Source organism: Taudactylus pleione, unplaced genomic scaffold, assembly GCF_031769625.1.
Source record: "Taudactylus pleione unplaced genomic scaffold, aTauple2 ptg001889l, whole genome shotgun sequence".
NCBI classification, from domain to species: domain Eukaryota; kingdom Metazoa; phylum Chordata; class Amphibia; order Anura; family Myobatrachidae; genus Taudactylus; species Taudactylus pleione.
This window is the reverse complement of record NW_028286286.1, coordinates 305,345-327,872: the sequence shown is the minus strand read 5'-3', so window position 1 is coordinate 327,872 and position 22,528 is coordinate 305,345. Positions and strand designations below refer to the sequence as shown.

The window sequence follows — 22,528 nt, the reverse complement described above, 5'->3', positions numbered from 1 at the left end:
ACATAGATAGATATGACAGATAGATAAATAGATATGAGATAAATAGATATAGATATGAGCTAGATAGATAAATAGATATGAGCTAGATAAATGTGATAGATATGAGATAGATATATGATAGATAAATAGATATGAGATAGAGAGATAGATATGAGATAGATAGATATGTGATAGATAGACAGGTGATAGATATTAGATAGATGATAGATAGATATATAGATCGATAGATACGAGATGGATATGACAGATATATAGATTGATATATATGAGATAGATATACATGACAAATAGATATATTGATAGATATGACATAGATAGATATATAGATACGAGATAGATATGACATAGATAGATATGACATAGATATGACATAAATAGATATATAGATAAGAGATGGATATGACAGATAGATATATAGATACGAGATAGATATACATGACAAATAGATATATAGATAGATATGACATAGATACGAGATAGATATACATGACAAATAGATATATAGATACGAGATAGATATACATGACAAATAGATATATAGATAGATATGACATAGATACGAGATAGATATGAGATAGATATGCATGACAAATAGATATATAGACAGATATGACATATAGATATGAGATAGATAGATATGCATGACAAATAGATATAGAGATAGATATGTCATATAGATACGAGATAGATAGACAGGTGATAGATATTAGATAGATAGATGATAGATAGATGGATAGATACGAGATAGATATGACAGATATATAGATATATATCTATATCTATTTCATATATATGACAAATAGATATATAGATAGATATGAGATAGATATATAGATACGAGATAGACAGTTAGATATGAGATAGATAGATATACATGACAAAGATACGAGATAGATATGAGATAGATAGATATGAGATAGGTATGTGATAGATAGACAGGTGATAGATATTAGATAGAGAGATATATAGATGGATAGATACGAGATAGATATGACAGATATATAGATATATATGAGATAGATATACATGACAAATAGATATATAGATAGATATGAGATAGATAGAGATATGACAAATAGATAGATATGAAATAGATACGAGATAGCTAGCTATGACATAAATATATAGATGAGATAGATTGATATGACATAAATATATATATAGATACAAGATAGACAGTTAGATATGATATAGATGGATACGAGATAGATATGACAAATATATAGATACGAGATAGATAGATCTGACAGATAGATATGACATAAATAGATATATAGATAGATATGACATAAATAGTGTTCACTCTAGCTCCGGTGGCAGGCAGGGCGCCGGAGCTAGAGAGGGCAACTTTGTGCGCGCGCCTGCGTCCAAAAAGGGGGCGTGGCCATGAAAAGGGGGGGTGTCTACAAGACGCATCCCCTTTTCGTCATACTTGGGGGCGTGCCCGGCACTTACGGACACGCCGGGCAGCCCCCAAGCGCTGCAGACAGTGAGAATAGATGCCGGGCGCATGCGCCCGGCGTCTATTCTCCGGCGGTGACCAGAGAATACACATTTCTCCACCTGCGGGACACTGCGACCCGCGGGTGAAGACGGCACCCGCAGGCTGTGAGGGCAGGGTGCTTTTTGCCCTCCTTCTGGAGGGCAGGGTGCTTTTTGCCCTCCAGAAGGAGGGCAGGGCACCGTGCCCCGCTAAAACAGCCTAGCGTGAACGCTACATAAATAGATATATAGATACTAGATAGATAGATATGACATAAATAGATATATAGATAGATATGAGATATATATGACATAGATAGATATGAGATAGATAGATACTAGATAGATATGATATAAATATATATATAGATAGATTGATATGACAAAAGATATATAGATACGACATAGATATGACAAATAGATATATAGATAGATACGACATAAATAGATATATAGATAGATATGACAAATGGATATATAGATAGATTGATATGACATAAATAGATATATAGATAGATACGACATAAATAGATATATAGATAGATACGAGATAGATATGACAGATAGATATGAGACAGATAGATATGACATAAATAAATATATAGATAGATACGAGATAGATATGACATAGATATGAGATATATAGATATGAGACAGGTAGATATGACATAAATAGATAGATATGAGATAGATATGACATAAATAGATATATAGATAGATGAGATAGATTGAGCACAGACGGCGTAGTGGTTAGCATTACCGCCTCAGCACTGAGGTTGTGGACTCGATTGCCACCATGGCCGTAACTGTGTGGAGTTTGTATATTCTCCTTGTGCTTACTCCAGTTTCCTCCCACACACTAAAATTATACTGGTAGGTTAATTCGCTCCCAACAAAATTAACCCTAGTGTGTGTGTGTGTGTCTGCATGTGATAGGGAATATAGAGTGTAAGCTCCACTGGGACAGGGACCGATGTGAATGGCCAAATATTCTCTGTACAGCGCTGCGGAATATGTGTGCGCTATATAAATAACATAATATATAGATAGATATGACAAATAGATATATAGATATGAAATTGATAGATATGAGATAGAAAATATTTATGTTCACGTCTATGATTCACATAAATAAAGGATAATAATACATAATAATAATTTGTTTTTTTCACATATCTGGCATAATACAGTACAAGTATAATACCAATATGACTTTTTTTTATTTAATACAATAATAAAAGTTATGTGTTAACTCTAACGAATACTTATGTGCACTAGTTATAGACTTTCTTTCCTTCTTTGAGATATAGATAGATAGAGAGAGAGACTGGTATGTATGAGTGCCCTGTCTGTGGCTGTGTGGAGCTTCCCTGTTGGGGACTGGGAGCACTGGGAAGAAGCCTGTAGAGCAGAAAGGACAGCCCCTGAGAGAGAGACACACTGATAGGACAGCCTGACTCTCTGTGACTGGGGTTGTGTTATTCCTCTCCTCGCAAACACCATGCTGGGAGCAGCTCATTCACTTCCCATCTACCTCTGAGGCAGAGGCACAGACACACACATACAGGGAGAGGGGCTGGCACACTGATCTCTCACCTGCCCTCTAGCCAGTTGGTAAGGCCAGGAGGAGGCGTTGCCATCTGTGCTGTGCCAATCCCAGCCTGCCCGCCTGCTCCGCTGACTGAGCTCCCACAGACACACACAGTGACATCAGTCAAACAACTTGTGATCCGGGAAGCAAATCAGCCTCAATTACATTGTAATTAAGTATTATGAAAGTTGATTATTTAAGTGAATTCAGCTTTGGATTCTCTGACTATGGTGAGTACCCGGCACTTGGCCGCCTCTTCCCTCTCTCTGACTGTCAGTCTGCGGCTGGAGCTGTCCTTGTACTTTCTGTTTAGCTGTCTATAGCACTGAGCCGCCCTTCCCCTAATAGCTGGGCACTGCCAAACTTTCCTGCCAGTCACAGAAGTGGTGGCAGCATTAGGGAGACTTCCGGGGGCTCCATGTGCCTATTGTGTGTCATTACTTGGCGATTGTTACCCTGTCTGTACTGAGTACTGTGTGTGCGGGGATCACACCCGGGAGGGAGGCGGCTCCTTACATGCCGGGAGAGGGACAACTAGTGACAATTGTTTGTTTCTCAAATAAAACCAACTTTTTCCATTTGATTTGTGGACTCATTCAGGCTCCAGGATTATTGTGTATCTGGCGATGTGTACAAGGACTAGAGCGCCCCAATAAGTGCAGAGTAATGTAATGCATGCCCAATGTTCTATTATCTATGCTTATTGCAACAGGTGGGCACCAGGGGGTCCTACACTCGCATCCCCCTATAATATGTTCCCATAGATCTGCTCCTGTGTGTGTTGTATTTATCTTCTGATGCACAGAAATCATCTCCCCTTCTTGTCGCTGTTCATTATTTAAATGTGATTTATCAGACAAACGGTATGATGGCCATAAGGTCCCGCATTGAGGGCATTGGGGCAGCACGGTTGGTGTAATGGCTAGCATTAATACCTCGCAGCACTGAGGTCATGGGTTCAATACGGCCTTAACTATGTGGAGTTTGTATGTTCTCCCCTTGCATGAGTTTCCTCCAAGTGCTTCAGTTTCCTACCACACTCCAAAATCATAGTGGTGGGTTAATTGTCTCCTGACCAGAATTAACCCTTGTGTGTAAGTGTGTGCATGTACATGTGGTAGAGAATACTGGGGCAGGGACTGATGTACAGCGCTGCGGAATATGTGTGCGCTATATACAGAACTGGTAATAAATAAATGATGAGCTCGCCCAGATCCCGCCAGGGATGAGCTTGGTCCATGTATGTCCCTTATCGCCTCATTTTCCTGCACATTCAGTGTGTGGCTGTCAGCAGTAAAAGATGCCACCGTCCTCCTAACTCTCCAGGCCCCAGGATGACAGCAAATTTACATTTTTTAATTAAACGAGTGCTGAGGTTTTTTTCCTGGTGCTTTACGAGAGGGCTGGGTTATGTAAATGAAATGGTTGTGTACCAAAGATTAGAAGAGTTGGAAAATAAATTTTGTGAACACTGTCATATAGAGAGGAAAAAAAGTGACTGCTTTGCATTGGCCTCTATTAGTCTGATTTCCCGAGAGGCTGGGAGGAGCAGCGGAGATCTCATGCTGGTGATATTGCACTAGTGTCACAACACTTGGCTTATGTACAAACATGCTCAGTATTTGTACCATGCATCCTATAGGAAGCGCTGGTGACCAGTAATACTCTGTGTGTATGGTCCAAGCTACCAATGAGAGTGTCCTGTGTGTGTCACTGTGCACTAGTGGGCGTGTTTATAGTGAGTAAAGGGACTGATAGTAGTTGGTAATGAGTGTACTGGTGAGACACATGGCTTGTGATGGAAAAGCAGATTACTATGTCAGTTACGGGCTCCTGTGTACAGGTTGTCACGGCCCGAGGCTGCTTCTAACAGCATACAAGGCACTGGCGGGCTAGGTTACTGGTGGGATGAGGGCAGCAACGTTACCCTGCGTACAAGCTGTCTTTACATTTTACTAACAGCTTTCTAAACACCACACCCTGTGAGAAGGCTCTCTTAATTATATGTGTGTGTGTGTGTATATATATATATATATATATATATATATATATATATATATAATCTATAGAGAGAGAATTTGTTTTACAGGCAATATCTGCACTCACATCACATAAATAGGAGACTTCTCACAGGTCATCGTACTTATGGATGTGATGTGAGTGCAGATATCGCCTGTAAATTGTGTGTGTGTGTGTGTGTGTGTATATATATATATATATATATATATATATATATATTCTACATACATACACATATAAATAGGAGACTTCTCACAGGTCATCGTACTTATGGATATGTGTATGTATGTAGAATATATATATATATATATATATATATATATATATATACACACACAATTTGCAGGCGATATCTGCACTCACATCACGTCCATAAGTACGATGACCTGTGAGAAGTCTCCTGTGTATGTATGTAGAAAATATATATATATATATATATACACACAAACACACTATTTACAAGAGATATCTGCACTCACATCACTTCAATAAGTAAGCTGCTGGGGTGCTGAGATCACTCTATAATGGGTACAATTACACAGAGGGCACTCACCAGACTTTTTAAAGTTTCAATACATTAATATATCCAATCAGTCTCATGACAACACTGTATAACAATAGTCACAATCAGCGTTTCAGTCCTGACGGTTCTTTGTCAGGATCAGTATTAATAATCCAGCTTGTGGAAATATAAATAGCCATATAATGCCATGAGGAGAGAGTAACACACAATCACACATACAGAGTAGCCAGAAGTACCATTACTTCCATGCTGGAGTACAGTCCCTGAGCCGGCTTCCCACACGTGTCACCTTGTACAGCACTGTATACACAGACAGTGACATCAGCCATTTTCTCATAATAAGAATCTTATAACACACACCTTTATTACTTCTATAGAAAAGTCCTGTCCCCCCCCCCCCCCCCCCACCGCTCACCCCCCCCTTGCCGGAAACTCTTCACGTGAAAGCTTTTAGTAATGACAAAATAAAAAGCTGAGAATGAAAGTGATTAGAGAAGTGCTGGCTGGCGGCACCAGCGATCTCATGCCCCTAGGCTGCCCGGGCTCCAGGCTATAGAGGAGGAGGATGCTGCTAATTGCCCCCCTCAGTACAGCCTGGGCTGAGGGGGTGCAGCAGTACACTAATGTATAACCAAAAATATATAAATTGCAAATTTAAATAGAAGGAATCCATATATTTCAGAAACCAGCTAAAGCCAGACGGTTTTGCCCATGTACTAAGCGCGTGATAAGCCTGTATACCTGCAGTTACTTAGGGAAAGTTGTGAACGTGCCCATTACTGTCCTGTTGGATCACCATGATATTATGTCATTTGGCGGCATGCCCTACCCTACATACGGCGCTGCGGAACCCTTGTGCCACCATATAAATAACAGATCATTTTAAAAAGTGGAGACAGATTGACTAAGGACGAGCTTTGTGTATACATGTCTTTACACTACATCTCAGAGCCATGGGATTCCAATTAGCATCACAAACCTGTGGTTACATATAATATTAATACATAGTCCTGCTGAATTTAAAAAAATAATAATTATATTTAATATTTAAGTGGTAACTTAAGGATTAATAATATTTCACTGCAAAAATCTAATCATACACAATTTGGGGGTGTCACGTTGTACAGAATAATGAAATACTGGTGTTGGAGACTGCGTTTTGCCACAAGTGTTCATAGAAGCACGATGTCCCGTTCAGTAGTGAGGAGGGAGATAGAAGTTCCCATGTGCTAGGTGTGTATACACAGGCAGTTATTGGGGGGGACTGGCAGCAGGAGCCATGGAATAATTATTGCAGGGAACCAGCTGTCAGTGGGATCTCCTGGGGGGGGGGCTGACTTTGTTCTGTGACACTTGATCAGTTTTGAAGGACTGGGGGACACCTGTTAGCTGAGTGAGTAGGGGGCTTGTTAGATCATCGAGGGCCATAACAGTATCTGCCATGAGCTGGGGGTCGCCAGGAGAAGTGGGTGCCCCTCAAAGAGAGGGGAGATGCTGCAATACGGAACAGGATCCTAGAAATACAGATGATGTAATAGATAATGTGCCCCACTTTATAATGCCATACTGGCACTGGCAGGATATATTCTCCTTATACCAACAGGGAAATAGCAGGAGCCTCTACATGTGTCAGAAATATGGAGTTATTGTGGGTTTATACCACTGCTAAATAACGGAGGTGCGGGGAAATGATCAGCATTACATATAACCAGGGCAATAATCTGCAGATCATGTTGCTGAGCTCTCTGTGGATTTGTGAACATATGTGAGTGATCACATTAACCCTTCCTCTACAGGACAAGGCTGAGGGAGGTGGGAGCTGTCAGGCGTGGTACAGTTACACTAATCTATATGTACAGCAGAACGCACAGCTGTGTGTCAGAGAGTGACATTATGAGATGTATGTACTAACCCTTCCCAGCAATGGGGAGGGTACTGGTTTATTGCCCACAGGTGTCAGGGGCTGCCCCCCGGGTCCTCGGTGATGCCCGACACTTTCCTGCTACTTGAAGTAAATTTGTTTTGCAAGGGCAACCTGTTTAATCATGCCAGTCTCTGGGGGCTGTGTATTCGTTTGGTTTCCGTGGTTACGCGACCATTAACTACAAGTGAGCAATAAGGCAGCGGAGTCAAACAGGTAATAAAATAAATAAGGGCATTTTGGGCCTGGAAAGGACAGAGAGAGAGAATGTGCTCACAGGCAAGCTCACATGGGATCTTTTTGGTCCATGCACGAAATTCTGCTCGACCCCTTCCGGTGTCGGGATGTTGGACAGAATGACATTTATCTTATTCCTGCATTTATACAGTGTAATGTCCAGTATACAGTCAGGTGCATAAATATTGGGACATTGACAGAATTTTCATATTTTGGCCTCTATTCACCACCACAATGGCTTTGAAATGAAACAAACAAGATGTGCTTTACCTGCAGACTTTCAGATTTAATTTGAGGGTAATTACATCCAAATCAGGTGAACGGTGTAGGAATTACAATGGTTTCTATATGTACCTCCCACTTTAAGGGGCCAAAAGTAATGGGACAAACTAAACAATCCTAAATCTAACTTTCACTTTTTAATACTTTGTTGCAAATCCTTTACAGGCAATTACAGCCTGAAGTCTGGAACGCATAGACATCACCAGACGCTGGGTTTCATCCCTGGTGATGCTCTGCCAGGCCTCTACTGCAAATGTCTTCAGTTCCTGTTTGTTCTTGGGGCATTTTCCCTTCAGTTTTGTCTTCATCAAGTGAAATGCATGCTCAATCAGATTCAGGTCAGGGGACTGACTTGGCCATTGCATAACATTCCACTTCTTAGCCTTAAAAAACTCTTTGGTTGCTTTTGCAGTATGCTTCGGGTCATTGTCCATCTACACTGTGAAGCGCCGTCCAATGAGTTCTGAAGCATTTGACTGAATATGAGCATATAATATTGCCTGAAACACTTCAGAATTCATTCTGCTGCTTTTGTCAGCAGTCACATCATCAATAAATACAAGGGAACCAGTTCCATTGGCAGCCATACATGCCCACGCCATGACACTACCACCACCATGCTTCACTGATGAGGTGGTATGTTTTGGATCATGAGCAGTTCCTTTCCTTCTCCATACTCTTCTCTTCCCATCACTCTGGTACAAGTTGATCTTTGCCTCATCTGTCCATAGGATGTTGTTCCAGAACTGTAATGGCTTTTTTAGATGTTGTTTGGCAAACTCTAATCTGGTCTTACTGTTTTTGTGGCTCACCAATGGTTTGCATCTTGTGAAGTCTTCTCTTGATTGTTGACTTTGACACATATACACCTACCTCCTGGAGATTGATTTGGTCAACTGTTGTGAAGGGGTTTTTCTTCACCAGGAAAATAATTCTTCTGTCATCTACCACAGTTGTTTTCCGTGGTCTTCCGGGTCTTTTGGTGTTGCTGAGCTCTCTGGTGCGTTCTTTCTTTTTAAGAATGTTCCAAACAGTTGATTTGGCCACACCTAATGTTTTTGCTATCTCTCTGATGGGTTTGTTTTGATTTTTCAGCCTAATGATGGCTTCACTGATAGTGACAGCTCTTTGGATCTCATATTGAGAGTCGGCAGCAACTGATTCCAAATGCAAATGTCACACCTAGAATCAACTCCAGACCTTTTACCTGCTTAATTGATAATGAAATAACGAGGGAATAGCCTACACCTGTCCATGAAATAGCTTTTGAGTTGATAGTCCCATTACTTTTGGCCCCTTAAAAAGTGGGAGGCACATATTGAAACTGTTGTAAATCCTACATCGTTCACCTGATTTGGATGTAATTACCCTCAAATTAAATCTGAAAGTCTGCAGTTAAAGCACATCTTGTTTGTTTCATTTCAAAACCATTGTGGTGGTGAATAGAGGCCAAAATCTGAAAATTCTGTCAATGTCCCAATATTTATGGACCTGACTGTATATAATGTATACAGTCACTGTTCCAGCCGGGATGCAGTCAGTTTGCCAGTGGATGGGATGCCGGCTGTTGAAATCCTGACCCGGGACTAAATATAGGCGTCAAAATACCGACGCCGGAATCCTGAAAGCCGGCACCCCGACCGTAAGTATAGCGCCTTAGCTGTTAGCCGCAAGGGGGGGGAGAGAAGAGAGGGTTAGGCACCACAGGGGGGGTTAGGCACTAAAGGGGGAGGACTAGGATGCAAGAAAGGAGGGCTAGGGGGGGGAGGGTTAGACCCATCTGGATACCTAGCATCGAGATGCCGCTGTCAGCATTTTGACAGCAGGCATCCTGACAGGCGGTATTTCATACCCAACCCATCCAGCCTGACTTTTCTTATGCTATAGCTGAGTCCACATAAACCTTTCCTAAAATCGCACCAAATAGCCCTGTTTAGTGCACCAAGGACTTTGGAGTAGTGTTTTGGCGTAGCAAAGTACCTTGTGCACTATAAGCGAACTAAGTGCAAAATTGGGGAAATAATCGCGACAGGCGTCTCGCACCATGTGGCACAAATAGGATAAGCGTGTGAAGGCACATCTGTACAATCCCCACCATGCGGTGATAGACTGGCGCACCATGGTGATAGGAAGTTATCATACATTCCAGGATGACAGTACGCTGTGTCTGTGCCACTCAGGCAATGTCAGTGACCAGCCGCAGTGCCATCTGCCCATGCCTAGTATTAGTGTAACACAGCCTCAGAAAGCATGTCCTGCAATGTCATGTACTAACAACCGGAGAAAATGCCAGTTGTCTCCCTAAGAACAGGTGTCACGGTTTGTCCTTTTGGCTTTGACGGAGCTTTTTGTTAATAACATTTTTCGGCAGACTAGCCCTTGTTTTGGGATTGTGCAGCTTTGTAGGGGTGAGGGGAGTAGCAGTTTTTAAAACAGTTGCTTGGCCGCTGCTTTTGGAATAGCAACAGTTGTTCTGCGAAGTGAGAAATGTTGGAACAACTGTGGATTGTGTGGATGTGAGTGTCCTGGCTCAGGGAGGACGTTTGGAGGGTACAGCACACAGCTCCAATTTTGCCTTAGAATGGTAGTAAGAAATTATATCCTCGGCCTTAAAGGGAAAGTGACTACAAAATGGAGAAAAGGGATTATCAGGAATCCGTACAAGAAGTGTGCAGCGTCTGCATGTGAGAGCGCTAATAATATGCCATCCCTGCATTCTATCTCCTCTGTCTGTTCTCATGAGCTCGGTGTAATACTTTGTAAACGGTCACTAGTTGATGAAAGGATACAAATATGGTTCTATCAGATCCCAGCGCTCCTGCTTGCTTTTGTTTTCCCGGCTAGGAGCGGTGGGATCCAGGCAGCATGTTACAATATGATTATCAGTGTATGTTGTAGCCTGACACTCAGAGGGCGAATATGGTTTTAGCTGCTCTGTCTCTCCTGGCTTTGTCTTATAATAAATGTGCAGCCTCAGTGCAATTCAGGATTTACCAAAGAGGTCCGTGGGTTTATGGACAGGGTAGCAGTGCAAATGACTTGTAAGAAAATTAATGCACCTTCAAATAAAAAAAGACTAAAATTCAACACAATATTGTAATTTTAAAATATTGAAAGCAAAATGAACAGTCTAAGGGCCATATTCAATTTGGAGCGAAACGTCGGAATCGGCGATAATTTAACACCGATGACGTCATTTTCGCCTATTTCAATTATCCCCGTATTCAATTTCAAAGACTTTTCGCATGTTCAAAAAGTCTTTGAAAAAAAACAGGGATAACTTTTCACCACTGAAATACGTGGCGAAAATAAGTGCAGAATTGGGGTTTAGGGGTGCAGGCCTAAAAAAAAAAATAGCCTGCATCCCTGGGGATGACATTTAAAAATAAACTGTCAAAAAAAGTAAAAAAATAAATAAAATCAAGACACCCCAAAAAATTAACTTTCATTTTGTGGGTAAAATAAAAATAGGCAACACACTTCTAAAATAGCCAAATTAAATTCAGAGGGGTTCCCAGGTATGCAGCAGGTGTTTTTTTCATTGCGGGAGTAGCGGCAGGTGCATTTTTGCAGAATTTAAAAAAATCATTTTAGGGACTTAAAAAAATGCTTAGCCCCATTCATTATGTACCCCAAATTTGATAAATTTTTGCTCAGTGCTATTCTTCACCCCTTCTTCATAGCCACAAATATGCACCTGCCGCGGCTATTAGAAACACCGACTTCCTTCAGCATGTAAAAATGGAGGTACCCATAGTGATCCCCCATGTCTAGACATCTTTAGGGGGGTCCCTGGAATATTTCCCGAAAATTTCCGTTTTTTGGCAATACCTCTCCGCTGGCTCCCGTTTTCGTTGATTTCTAATTGAATATGGGAATAAAGCGGGTGCGTGCCCAATACTTTATCCCCGGAAAACCTGCGATGTGGAACGAAAAGTCCAGCACAGACTTTTCGCTCCCAAATTACTATATTGCAGAAATTTAGGGCCATATTCAAAGTGTAATATAGCACTGTCATCTTCCTTATCCCGTAAAGTAAAAGTAAAGTGTAATATAGCACTGTCATCTTCCTTATCCCGTAAAGTAAAAGTAAAGTGTAATATAGCACTGTCATCTTCCTTATACCGTAAAGTAAAGTGTAATATAGCACTGTCATCTTCCTTATCCCGTAAAGTAAAGTGTAATATAGCACTGTCATCTTCCTTATCCCGTAAAGTAAAAGTAAAGTGTAATATAGCACTGTCATCTTCCTTATCCCGTAAAGTAAAAGTAAAGTGTAATATAGCACTGTCATCTTCCTTATCCCGTAAAGTAAAAGTAAAGTGTAATATAGCACTGTCATCTTCCTTATCCCGTAAAGTAAAGTGTAATATAGCACTGTCATCTTCCTTATCCCGTAAAGTAAAAGTAAAGTGTAATATAGCACTGTCATCTTCCTTATCCCGTAAAGTAAAAGTAAAGTGTAATATAGCACTGTCATCTTCCTTATCCCGTAAAGTAAAAGTAAAGTGTAATATAGCACTGTCATCTTCCTTATCCCGTAAAGTAAAAGTAAAGTGTAATATAGCACTGTCATCTTCCTTATCCCGTAAAGTAAAAGTAAAGTGTAATATAGCACTGTCATCTTCCTTATCCCGTAAAGTAAAAGTAAAGTGTAATATAGCACTGTCATCTTCCTTATCCCGTAAAGTAAAAGTAAAGTGTAATATAGCACTGTCTTCTTCCTTATCCCGTAAAGTAAAAGTAAAGTGTAATATAGCACTGTCATCTTCCTTATCCCGTAAAGTAAAAGTAAAGTGTAATATAGCACTGTCATCTTCCTTATCCCGTAAAGTAAAAGTAAAGTGTAATATAGCACTGTCATCTTCCTTATCCCGTAAAGTAAAAGTAAAGTGTAATATAGCACTGTCATCTTCCTTATCCCGTAAAGTAAAAGTAAAGTGTAATATAGCACTGTCATCTTCCTTATCCCGTAAAGTAAAAGTAAAGTGTAATATAGCACTGTCATCTTCCTTATACCGTAAAGTAAAAGTAAAGTGTAATATAGCACTGTCTTCTTCCTTATCCCGTAAAGTAAAAGTAAAGTGTAATATAGCACTGTCATCTTCCTTATCCCGTAAAGTAAAAGTAAAGTGTAATATAGCACTGTCATCTTCCTTATCCCGTAAAGTAAAAGTAAAGTGTAATATAGCACTGTCATCTTCCTTATCCCGTAAAGTAAAAGTAAAGTGTAATATAGCACTGTCATCTTCCTTATCCCGTAAAGTAAAAGTAAAGTGTAATATAACACTGTCATCTTCCTTATCCCGTAAAGTAAAAGTAAAGTGTAATATAGCACTGTCATCTTCCTTATCCCGTAAAGTAAAAGTAAAGTGTAATATAACACTGTCATCTTCCTTATCCCGTAAAGTAAAAGTAAAGTGTAATATAGCACTGTCATCTTCCTTATCCCGTAAAGTAAAAGTAAAGTGTAATATAGCACTGTCTTCTTCCTTGGCCCCGTAAAGTAAAAGTAAAGTGTAATATAGCACTGTCATCTTCCTTATACCGTAAAGTAAAAGTAAAGTGTAATATAGCACTGTCATCTTCCTTATCCCGTAAAGTAAAGTGTAATATAGCACTGTCATCTTCCTTATCCCGTAAAGTAAAGTGTAATATAGCACTGTCATCTTCCTTATCCCGTAAAGTAAAAGTAAAGTGTAATATAGCACTGTCATCTTCCTTATCCCGTAAAGTAAAAGTAAAGTGTAATATAGCACTGTCATCTTCCTTATCCCGTAAAGTAAAAGTAAAGTGTAATATAGCACTGTCATCTTCCTTATCCCGTAAAGTAAAAGTAAAGTGTAATATAGCACTGTCATCTTCCTTATCCCGTAAAGTAAAAGTAAAGTGTAATATAGCACTGTCATCTTCCTTATCCCGTAAAGTAAAAGTAAAGTGTAATATAGCACTGTCATCTTCCTTATCCCGTAAAGTAAAAGTAAAGTGTAATATAGCACTGTCATCTTCCTTATCCCGTAAAGTAAAAGTAAAGTGTAATATAGCACTGTCATCCTCCTTGGCCCCGTAAAGTAAAAGTAAAGTGTAATATAGCACTGTCATCTTCCTTATCCCGTAAAGTAAAAGTAAAGTGTAATATAGCACTGTCATCTTCCTTATACCGTAAAGTAAAAGTAAAGTGTAATATAGCACTGTCATCTTCCTTATCCCGTAAAGTAAAAGTAAAGTGTAATATAGCACTGTCATCTTCCTTATCCCGTAAAGTAAAAGTAAAGTGTAATATAGCACTGTCTTCTTCCTTATCCCGTAAAGTAAAAGTAAAGTGTAATATAGCACTGTCATCTTCCTTATCCCGTAAAGTAAAAGTAAAGTGTAATATAGCACTGTCATCTTCCTTATCCCGTAAAGTAAAAGTAAAGTGTAATATAGCACTGTCATCTTCCTTGGCCCCGTAAAGTAAAAGTAAAGTGTAATATAGCACTGTCATCTTCCTTATTCTGTAAAGTAAAGTGTAATATAGCACTGTCATCTTCCTTGGTCCCGTAAAGTAAAAGTAAAGTGTAATATAGCACTGTCATCTTCCTTGGTCCCGTAAAGTAAAAGTAAAGTGTAATATAGCACTGTCATCTTCCTTGGTCCCGTAAAGTAAAAGTAAAGTGTAATATAGCACTGTCATCTTCCTTGGTCCCGTAAAGTAAAAGTAAAGTGTAATATAGCACTGTCATCTTCCTTGGTCCCGTAAAGTAAAAGTAAAGTGTAATATAGCACTGTCATCTTCCTTGGTCCCGTAAAGTAAAAGTAAAGTGTAATATAGCACTGTCATCTTCCTTATCCCGTAAAGTAAAAGTAAAGTGTAATATAGCACTGTCATCTTCCTTATCCCGTAAAGTAAAAGTAAAGTGTAATATAGCACTGTCATCTTCCTTATCCCGTAAAGTAAAAGTAAAGTGTAATATAACACTGTCATCTTCCTTATCCCGTAAAGTAAAAGTAAAGTGTAATATAGCACTGTCATCTTCCTTATCCCGTAAAGTAAAGTGTAATATAGCACTGTCATCTTCCTTATCCCGTAAAGTAAAAGTAAAGTGTAATATAGCACTGTCATCTTCCTTATCCCGTAAAGTAAAAGTAAAGTGTAATATAGCACTGTCTTCTTCCTTATCCCGTAAAGTAAAAGTAAAGTGTAATATAACACTGTCATCTTCCTTATACCGTAAAGTAAAAGTAAAGTGTAATATAGCACTGTCATCTTCCTTATCCCGTAAAGTAAAAGTAAAGTGTAATATAGCACTGTCATCTTCCTTATCCCGTAAAGTAAAAGTAAAGTGTAATATAGCACTGTCATCTTCCTTATCCCGTAAAGTAAAAGTAAAGTGTAATATAGCACTGTCATCTTCCTTATCCCGTAAAGTAAAAGTAAAGTGTAATATAACACTGTCATCTTCCTTATCCCGTAAAGTAAAAGTAAAGTGTAATATAGCTCTGTCATCTTCCTTATCCCGTAAAGTAAAAGTAAAGTGTAATATAGCACTGTCATCTTCCTTATCCCGTAAAGTAAAAGTAAAGTGTAATATAGCACTGTCATCTTCCTTATCCCGTAAAGTAAAAGTAAAGTGTAATATAGCACTGTCATCTTCCTTATCCCGTAAAGTAAAAGTAAAGTGTAATATAGCACTGTCATCTTCCTTATCCCGTAAAGTAAAAGTAAAGTGTAATATAGCACTGTCATCTTCCTTATCCCGTAAAGTAAAAGTAAAGTGTAATATAGCACTGTCATCTTCCTTATCCCGTAAAGTAAAAGTAAAGTGTAATATAGCACTGTCATCCTCCTTGGCCCCATAAAGTAAAAGTAAAGTGTAATATAGCACTGTCTTCTTCCTTATCCCGTAAAGTAAAAGTAAAGTGTAATATAGCACTGTCATCTTCCTTGTCCCGTAAAGTAAAAGTAAAGTGTAATATAGCACTGTCATCTTCCTTATCCCGTAAAGTAAAAGTAAAGTGTAATATAGCACTGTCATCTTCCTTATCCCGTAAAGTAAAAGTAAAGTGTAATATAGCACTGTCATCTTCCTTATCCCGTAAAGTAAAAGTAAAGTGTAATATAGCACTGTCATCTTCCTTATCCCGTAAAGTAAAAGTAAAGTGTAATATAGCACTGTCATCTTCCTTATCCCGTAAAGTAAAAGTAAAGTGTAATATAGCACTGTCATCTTCCTTATCCCGTAAAGTAAAAGTAAAGTGTAATATAGCACTGTCATCTTCCTTATCCCGTAAAGTAAAAGTAAAGTGTAATATAGCACTGTCATCTTCCTTGGCCCCGTAAAGTAAAAGTAAAGTGTAATATAGCACTGTCATCTTCCTTATCCCGTAAAGTAAAAGTAAAGTGTAATATAGCACTGTCATCCTCCTTGGCCCCGTAAAGTTAAAGTAAAGTGTAATATAGCACTGTCATCTTCCTTATCCCGTAAAGTAAAAGTAAAGTGTAATATAGCACTGTCATCTTCCTTATCCCGTAAAGTAAAAGTAAAGTGTAATATAGCACTGTCATCTTCCTTGGTCCCGTAAAGTAAAAGTAAAGTGTAATATAGCACTGTCTTCTTCAATAACCCGTAAAGTAAAGTGTAATATAGCACTGTCATCTTCCTTGGTCCCGTAAAGTAAAAGTAAAGTGTAATATAGCACTGTCATCTTCCTTATCCCGTAAAGTAAAAGTAAAGTGTAATATAGCACTGTCATCTTCCTTATCCCGTAAAGTAAAAGTAAAGTGTAATATAGCACTGTCATCTTCCTTATCCCGTAAAGTAAAAGTAAAGTGTAATATAGCACTGTCATCTTCCTTATCCCGTAAAGTAAAAGTAAAGTGTAATATAACACTGTCATCTTCCTTATACCGTAAAGTAAAAGTAAAGTGTAATATAGCACTTTCTTCCTTATCCTGTAAAGTAAAAGTAAAGTGTAATATAACACTGTCATCTTCCTTATACCGTAAAGTAAAGTGCACTATCATCTTCCTTATCCCATAAAGTAAAGTGTAATATAGCACTGTCATCTTCCTTATACCGTAAAGTAAAGTGTAATATAGCACTGTCATCTTCCTTATCCCGTAAAGTGTAATATAGCACTGTCTTCTTCCTTATCCCGTAAAGTGTAATATAGCACTATCATCTTCCTTATCCCATAAAGTAAAGTGTAATATAGCACTGTCATCTTCCTTATACCGTAAAGTAAAGTGTAATATAGCACTATCATCTTCCTTATCCCGTAAAGTAAAGTGTAATATAGCATTGTCTTCTTCCTTATCCCGTAAAGTAAAGTGTAATATAGCACTATCATCTTCCTTATCCCGTAAAGTAAAGTGTAATATAGCACTGTCTTCTTCCTTATCCCGTAAAGTAAAGTGTAATATAGCACTATCATCTTCCTTATCCCGTAAAGTAAAGTGTAATATAGCACTGTCTTCTTCCTTATCCCGTAAAGTAAAGTGTAATATAGCACTATCATCTTCCTTATCCCATAAAGTAAAGTGTAATATAGCACTGTCTTCTTCCTTATCCCGTAAAGTAAAGTGTAATATAGCACTGTCATCTTCCTTATTCCATAAAATAAAGTGTAATATAGCACTGTCATCTTCCTTATCTCGTAAAGTAAAGTGTAATATAGCACTGTCTTCTTCCTTATCCCGTAAAGTAAAGTGTAATATAGCACTATCATCTTCCTTATCCCATAAAGTAAAGTGTTATATAGCACTGTCTTCTTCCTTATCCCGTAAAGTAAAGTGTAATATAGCACTGTCATCTTCCTTATCCCGTAAAGTAAAGTGTAATATACCACTATCATCTTCCTTATCCCGTAAAGTGTAATATAGCACTATCATCTTCCTTATCCCGTAAAGTAAAGTGTAATATACCACTATCATCTTCCTTATCCCGTAAAGTGTAATATAGCACTGTCATCTTCCTTATCCCGTAAAGTAAAGTGTAATATAGCATTGTCTTCTTCCTTATCCCGTAAAGTAAAGTGTAATATAGCACTATCATCTTCCTTGGCCACATTAAGTAAAAGCGACTTTTTACTGGCACAGGATTAAAGGTAAAATGAGTATTAATAGCATGTTGCCTCCCTGGCCCAATCCCCTGTATGTTACTACTAATCTGTCCAAAACTAAGTAGGTTACCTAGTAGACTGCAAGCCAGTCACTCTGGCCCTGTATTTTCTCAGAGTGATGCAAGGTCCTGCTAAGCATTTTTCGAATGCCTGCTTTAAAAATATGGATGAATAAGATATTTTCTGGTCAAAATAGTTCCGTTATAGTATTTAGTTCAGTAATGCACAGGTATTACTAGCTTTTAATGGCCAACAATGGATTTGCTTAACTTTTCGTATTAAGAGATAAATTGCTGTGCAAAGAGGTAAGTAAGATAATGGCTGACTTAACAGATTGCGTAGCCGCTATCGCCAACTATGTATTGTACAGCTGTGTCTGTGTCACCAACGCTTGCAGTACAGTAGTACAAACACACCATAAATTCTGTTTCTGGTTTGATGGAATTTAACACTGATAGTTTTGAACAGCTTCATTCAAGCGATGAGAGAAAAAATAACAGGGCTCCTACGTGTCAGGCCACATTACCGGCCTGTGCTCTGTAGGGCGAATTTGCAGGGTTTGGACCTCCTCTACCATGCATCTTCTCAGCTGTCAGCAAGAGCGTTTACAAAGCAGCTTTATTACTCAAATTAAAATATGCAAAATGTTTATCGATTGATTATAACTGCTGCTCTGTGAATTAAGGTCTTAAAAATCATTGTAAGAAAATAAATGAAATTGGCTGAAAAATAAATGTACCTTTGGTACTGCCCAAGTGTGATCCCTGTATCCAGCCCTATAAGGCCCCCGGCTGGTGCCAATGTACCAACACTGACTTAGTTATGTCTTCAGGAGTGTTGTTTCATGCCCTTAGGTCACAGTACTAAGTTTTGGCCTCCATGGAGTAAATTCTACTCTCACTCCATGCCTTAAGCTGGCCACACACTAGACCAACTTTCATACAACCAGCCAACTAGTTGATTGGTTGGAATGAGAATCTGGTAACGTATGGGAGTAACTGATGATCAGCAATCTGCTCCTAAATGCCAGAAAACAGATGAAAATGACGTCAGACAAGTTTGTTAAATGTTTGATCTGAACAATTTGTTCAAACAACCGTTTTTAGTCCATTTTCCGGCGTTTGGGAGCAAATTACTGATTGTCATTGGCTTTCATACCTTACCAGATTTTCATTCCAACCAATCATCTAGTTGGTTGGTTGGATGTAAGTTGGTCTAGTGTGTGGCCAGCTTTACACTTCTCAATGTGACGTAATCCAGTTACGCAGACATCAGCGGACTAAGAACTCCCTCCCATGTCACGTAAGAGTTCTGTGCTTGTGCTAGCTTACACAGCTTTCAGTCATCTCCTAGCAGACCACCTCCTCTCAATCAGAATGTGAAACGCTTACACTTCTCTGTGTCAGGTCCCCCAACAGTGAGATCACCTGGCAGCACACAGGTTAATCAGTCCTCCCTGTAGCACCATGCTCCTACACTACACAGACTCAGGCCTCTCAGGTGCGCCATCCACTTACTCTACACAGACTTAGGCCTCCCTGACACACCATCCCCCTGCACTACACAGACTCTGGCCTCCCTGACACACCATCCCCCTGCACTACACAGACTCGGGCCTCCCTAACACGCCATCCCCCTGCACTACACAGACTCGGGCCTCCCTGTAGCACCATGCAACTACACTACACAGACTCTGGCCTCCCTGACACCATCCCCCCTGCACTACACAGACTCAGGCCTCCCTGTAGCACCATGCAACTACACTACACAGACTCTGGCCTCCCAGACACCATCCCCCCTGCACTACACAGACTCTGGCCTCCCAGGTGCGCCATCCACTTACTCGGGCCTCCCTGACCCACCAACCCACTGCACTACACAGACTCTGGCCTCCCTGACACACCATCCCACTGCACTACACAGACTCTGGCCTCCCTGACACCAACCCACTGCACTACACAGACTCTGGCCTCCCTGACACATCATCCCACTGCACTACACAGATTCTGGCCTCCCTGACACCATCCCACTGCACTACACAGACTCAGGCCTCCCAGGTGCGCCAACCACTTACTCTACACAGACTTGGGCCTCCCTGACCCACCAACCCACTGCACTACACAGACTCTGGCCTCCCTGACACACCATCCCACTGCACTACACAGACTCTGGCCTCCCAGGTGCGCCATCCACTTACTCTACACAAACTCATGCCTCCCTGACACCATCCCCCTGCACTACATAGACTCGGGCCTCCCAGGTGCGCCATCCACTTACTCTACACAGACTCAGGTCTCCCAGGTGCGCCATCCACTTACTCTACACAGACTCGGGCCTCCCTGACACACCAACCCACTGCACTACACAGACACTGGCCTCCCTGACACACCATTCCACTGCACTACACAGACTCGGGCCTCCCTGACACACCATCCCACTGCACTACACAGACCATCCCCCTGCACTACACAGACTCGGGCCTCCCTGACACACCAACCCACTGCACTACACAGACTCGGGCCTCCCTGACACACCAACCCACTGCACTACACAGACACTGGCCTCCCTGATACACCATCCCACTGCACTACACAGACTCGGGCCTCCCTGACACACCATCCCACTGCACTACACAGACTCTGGCCTCCCTGATACACCAACCCACTGCACTACACAGACTCTGGCCTCCCAGGCACGCCATCCACCTGCACTACAAAGACTTGGGCCTCCCAGGCGCCCCATCCACTTACTCTACACAGACTCTGGCCTCCCTGACACACCATCCACCTGCACTACACAGACTCAGGTCTTCCAGGCACGTCATCCACTTACCTTACACATACTCTGGTATCCCTGACACACCATCCCTCTGCACTACACAGACCATCCCCCTGCACTACACAGACACAGGCCTCCCAGGCACGCCATCCACCTGCACTGCACAGACTCGGGCCTCCCAGGAGCGACCCTATATAGACTCAGGCATCCCAGGCACACCCTCCATCAGCACGAGAGCCCGCCCAGGAATGTGAGTCTTACTATCAATTCCTGACATTGTGATCCCCCTAGCTGCTGTCTCTCTTAGGCCTCCCAGGAGTGTGATCCCCCAGTGACCAGCTTACACTAGCCTTACACGAGTGTGGTCCCCTGGGAGTCTGAGTCTCCAGGTCTTGACTAGCTCAGGCCCCCCAAAGTGAGGGAGCATGTACAAGTGAACTGCATGGACGAGATCTGTATGGAAATGAAGAATTTAGGCTAATGGAGCTCAACCATTTCTAATTTTGTGATGGCAGGAGGATTTTGATTGAAAGTAATTAAGCAAGCTAGCTGTAAAATTAATTAAAGCAAAAGGGGGGGGGGATTTTATTGGATTGGATAGCGATATAGCGGCTGTCAGATGGGGGACGGATGGGGGTGACCTGAATTCTCTGCCCTCCCTCCTCCCACCCGGGACGTTTATGTCACTTTAATCTCCTTACAGCGGCTGGTGTGCATTTGTTTGAAATAATCAAGGAAATATGGTCAGAAATTGTCAGCTTTCAGATCTAATTTACCTGACAGGCTGGCGCTGGAGAGGGGACTGTGTGTCTGTGTGTGAGCGGGGGAAAGCTGTGTGTGTTACCTGTGTAATTGTGTATTCCAGCCTGCGATGTTTATTACTGCGTGATTTGTGTCAGACGCACGCTTACTACTTTGCTGAATCGCAGAATTTCCAGTATTCTCCACCTGCCTAACCAGCTTTAGGGTTTAGTATATATAAGATTAAGAAGGTGACTGTAATTCCTGTCCCCAGATGGTTGACAACAAGCTAAGCCAGTGCAGGGAAGTGGTGCTAGTGCGGATAGTGATACCAGGAGAATTCTGTATCCTGTCGCCATCACAGAGGGGCTCATCCTGCGTCACCCGCTATCCTCCTCCAACACAACTTTACAATGAGTCCTTTATATAATATATATATTGCATGAAGTGTGTAAATCTGCACCTGACTGTGCGTCTCATGTTATTAACGCTTTACATTAAATCACATCAATCATAAGCAGGGTTATTATGTTTGTTATAATGTTTGTAGCACAAGTTTTATATCAGCTTAGTTGTGTTCTAAGTACAATATTACTTTCCAACATCCCTCCTGCAAATATTTGTACATATGCTGATTCTTATGTACAATATATGATGTTATACCTTAGAGCTCATACACACGGACCACGTTAAAAAAAATAAAAAATAAATGATAATTAAAAGCGTAGACAGAAACTTGTACTTTGTCCTGACTAAAAGATGACTGCAGCATTGTGTATTATGTACTTAATGCGTGTTCCATACTAAGTGACAAGCGGTGCCACCTCTCAAGGCTGCAGGTAATGCCAAC

The 22,528-nt window shown here is 40.6% G+C and overlaps 1 protein-coding gene and 1 long non-coding RNA gene across 11 annotated transcripts in view; one reads left to right on the top strand and one right to left on the bottom strand.

Annotated features, from left to right (window-relative positions):
* Positions 1–22,528, bottom strand: part of LOC148436230 (uncharacterized) — a 168,443-nt gene that overhangs the window by 24,760 nt on the left and 121,155 nt on the right. The gene's annotated exons all lie outside the window — the stretch shown is intronic.
* Positions 1–22,528, top strand: part of CASZ1 (castor zinc finger 1) — a 356,057-nt gene that overhangs the window by 282,956 nt on the left and 50,573 nt on the right. For 4 of the 9 annotated variants that reach the window (XM_088465168.1, XM_088465174.1, XM_088465176.1 and 1 more), the window contains exon 1: positions 3,223–3,303. The exons of the other annotated variants lie outside the window; for them this stretch is intronic. In XM_088465168.1, coding sequence (XP_088321294.1) covers positions 3,255–3,303 — 49 coding nt within the window. In that variant the 5' untranslated portion in view covers positions 3,223–3,254. Of the gene's footprint in view, positions 1–3,222; positions 3,304–22,528 lie in introns of those variants that run through there. 9 annotated transcript variants of the gene reach the window in all.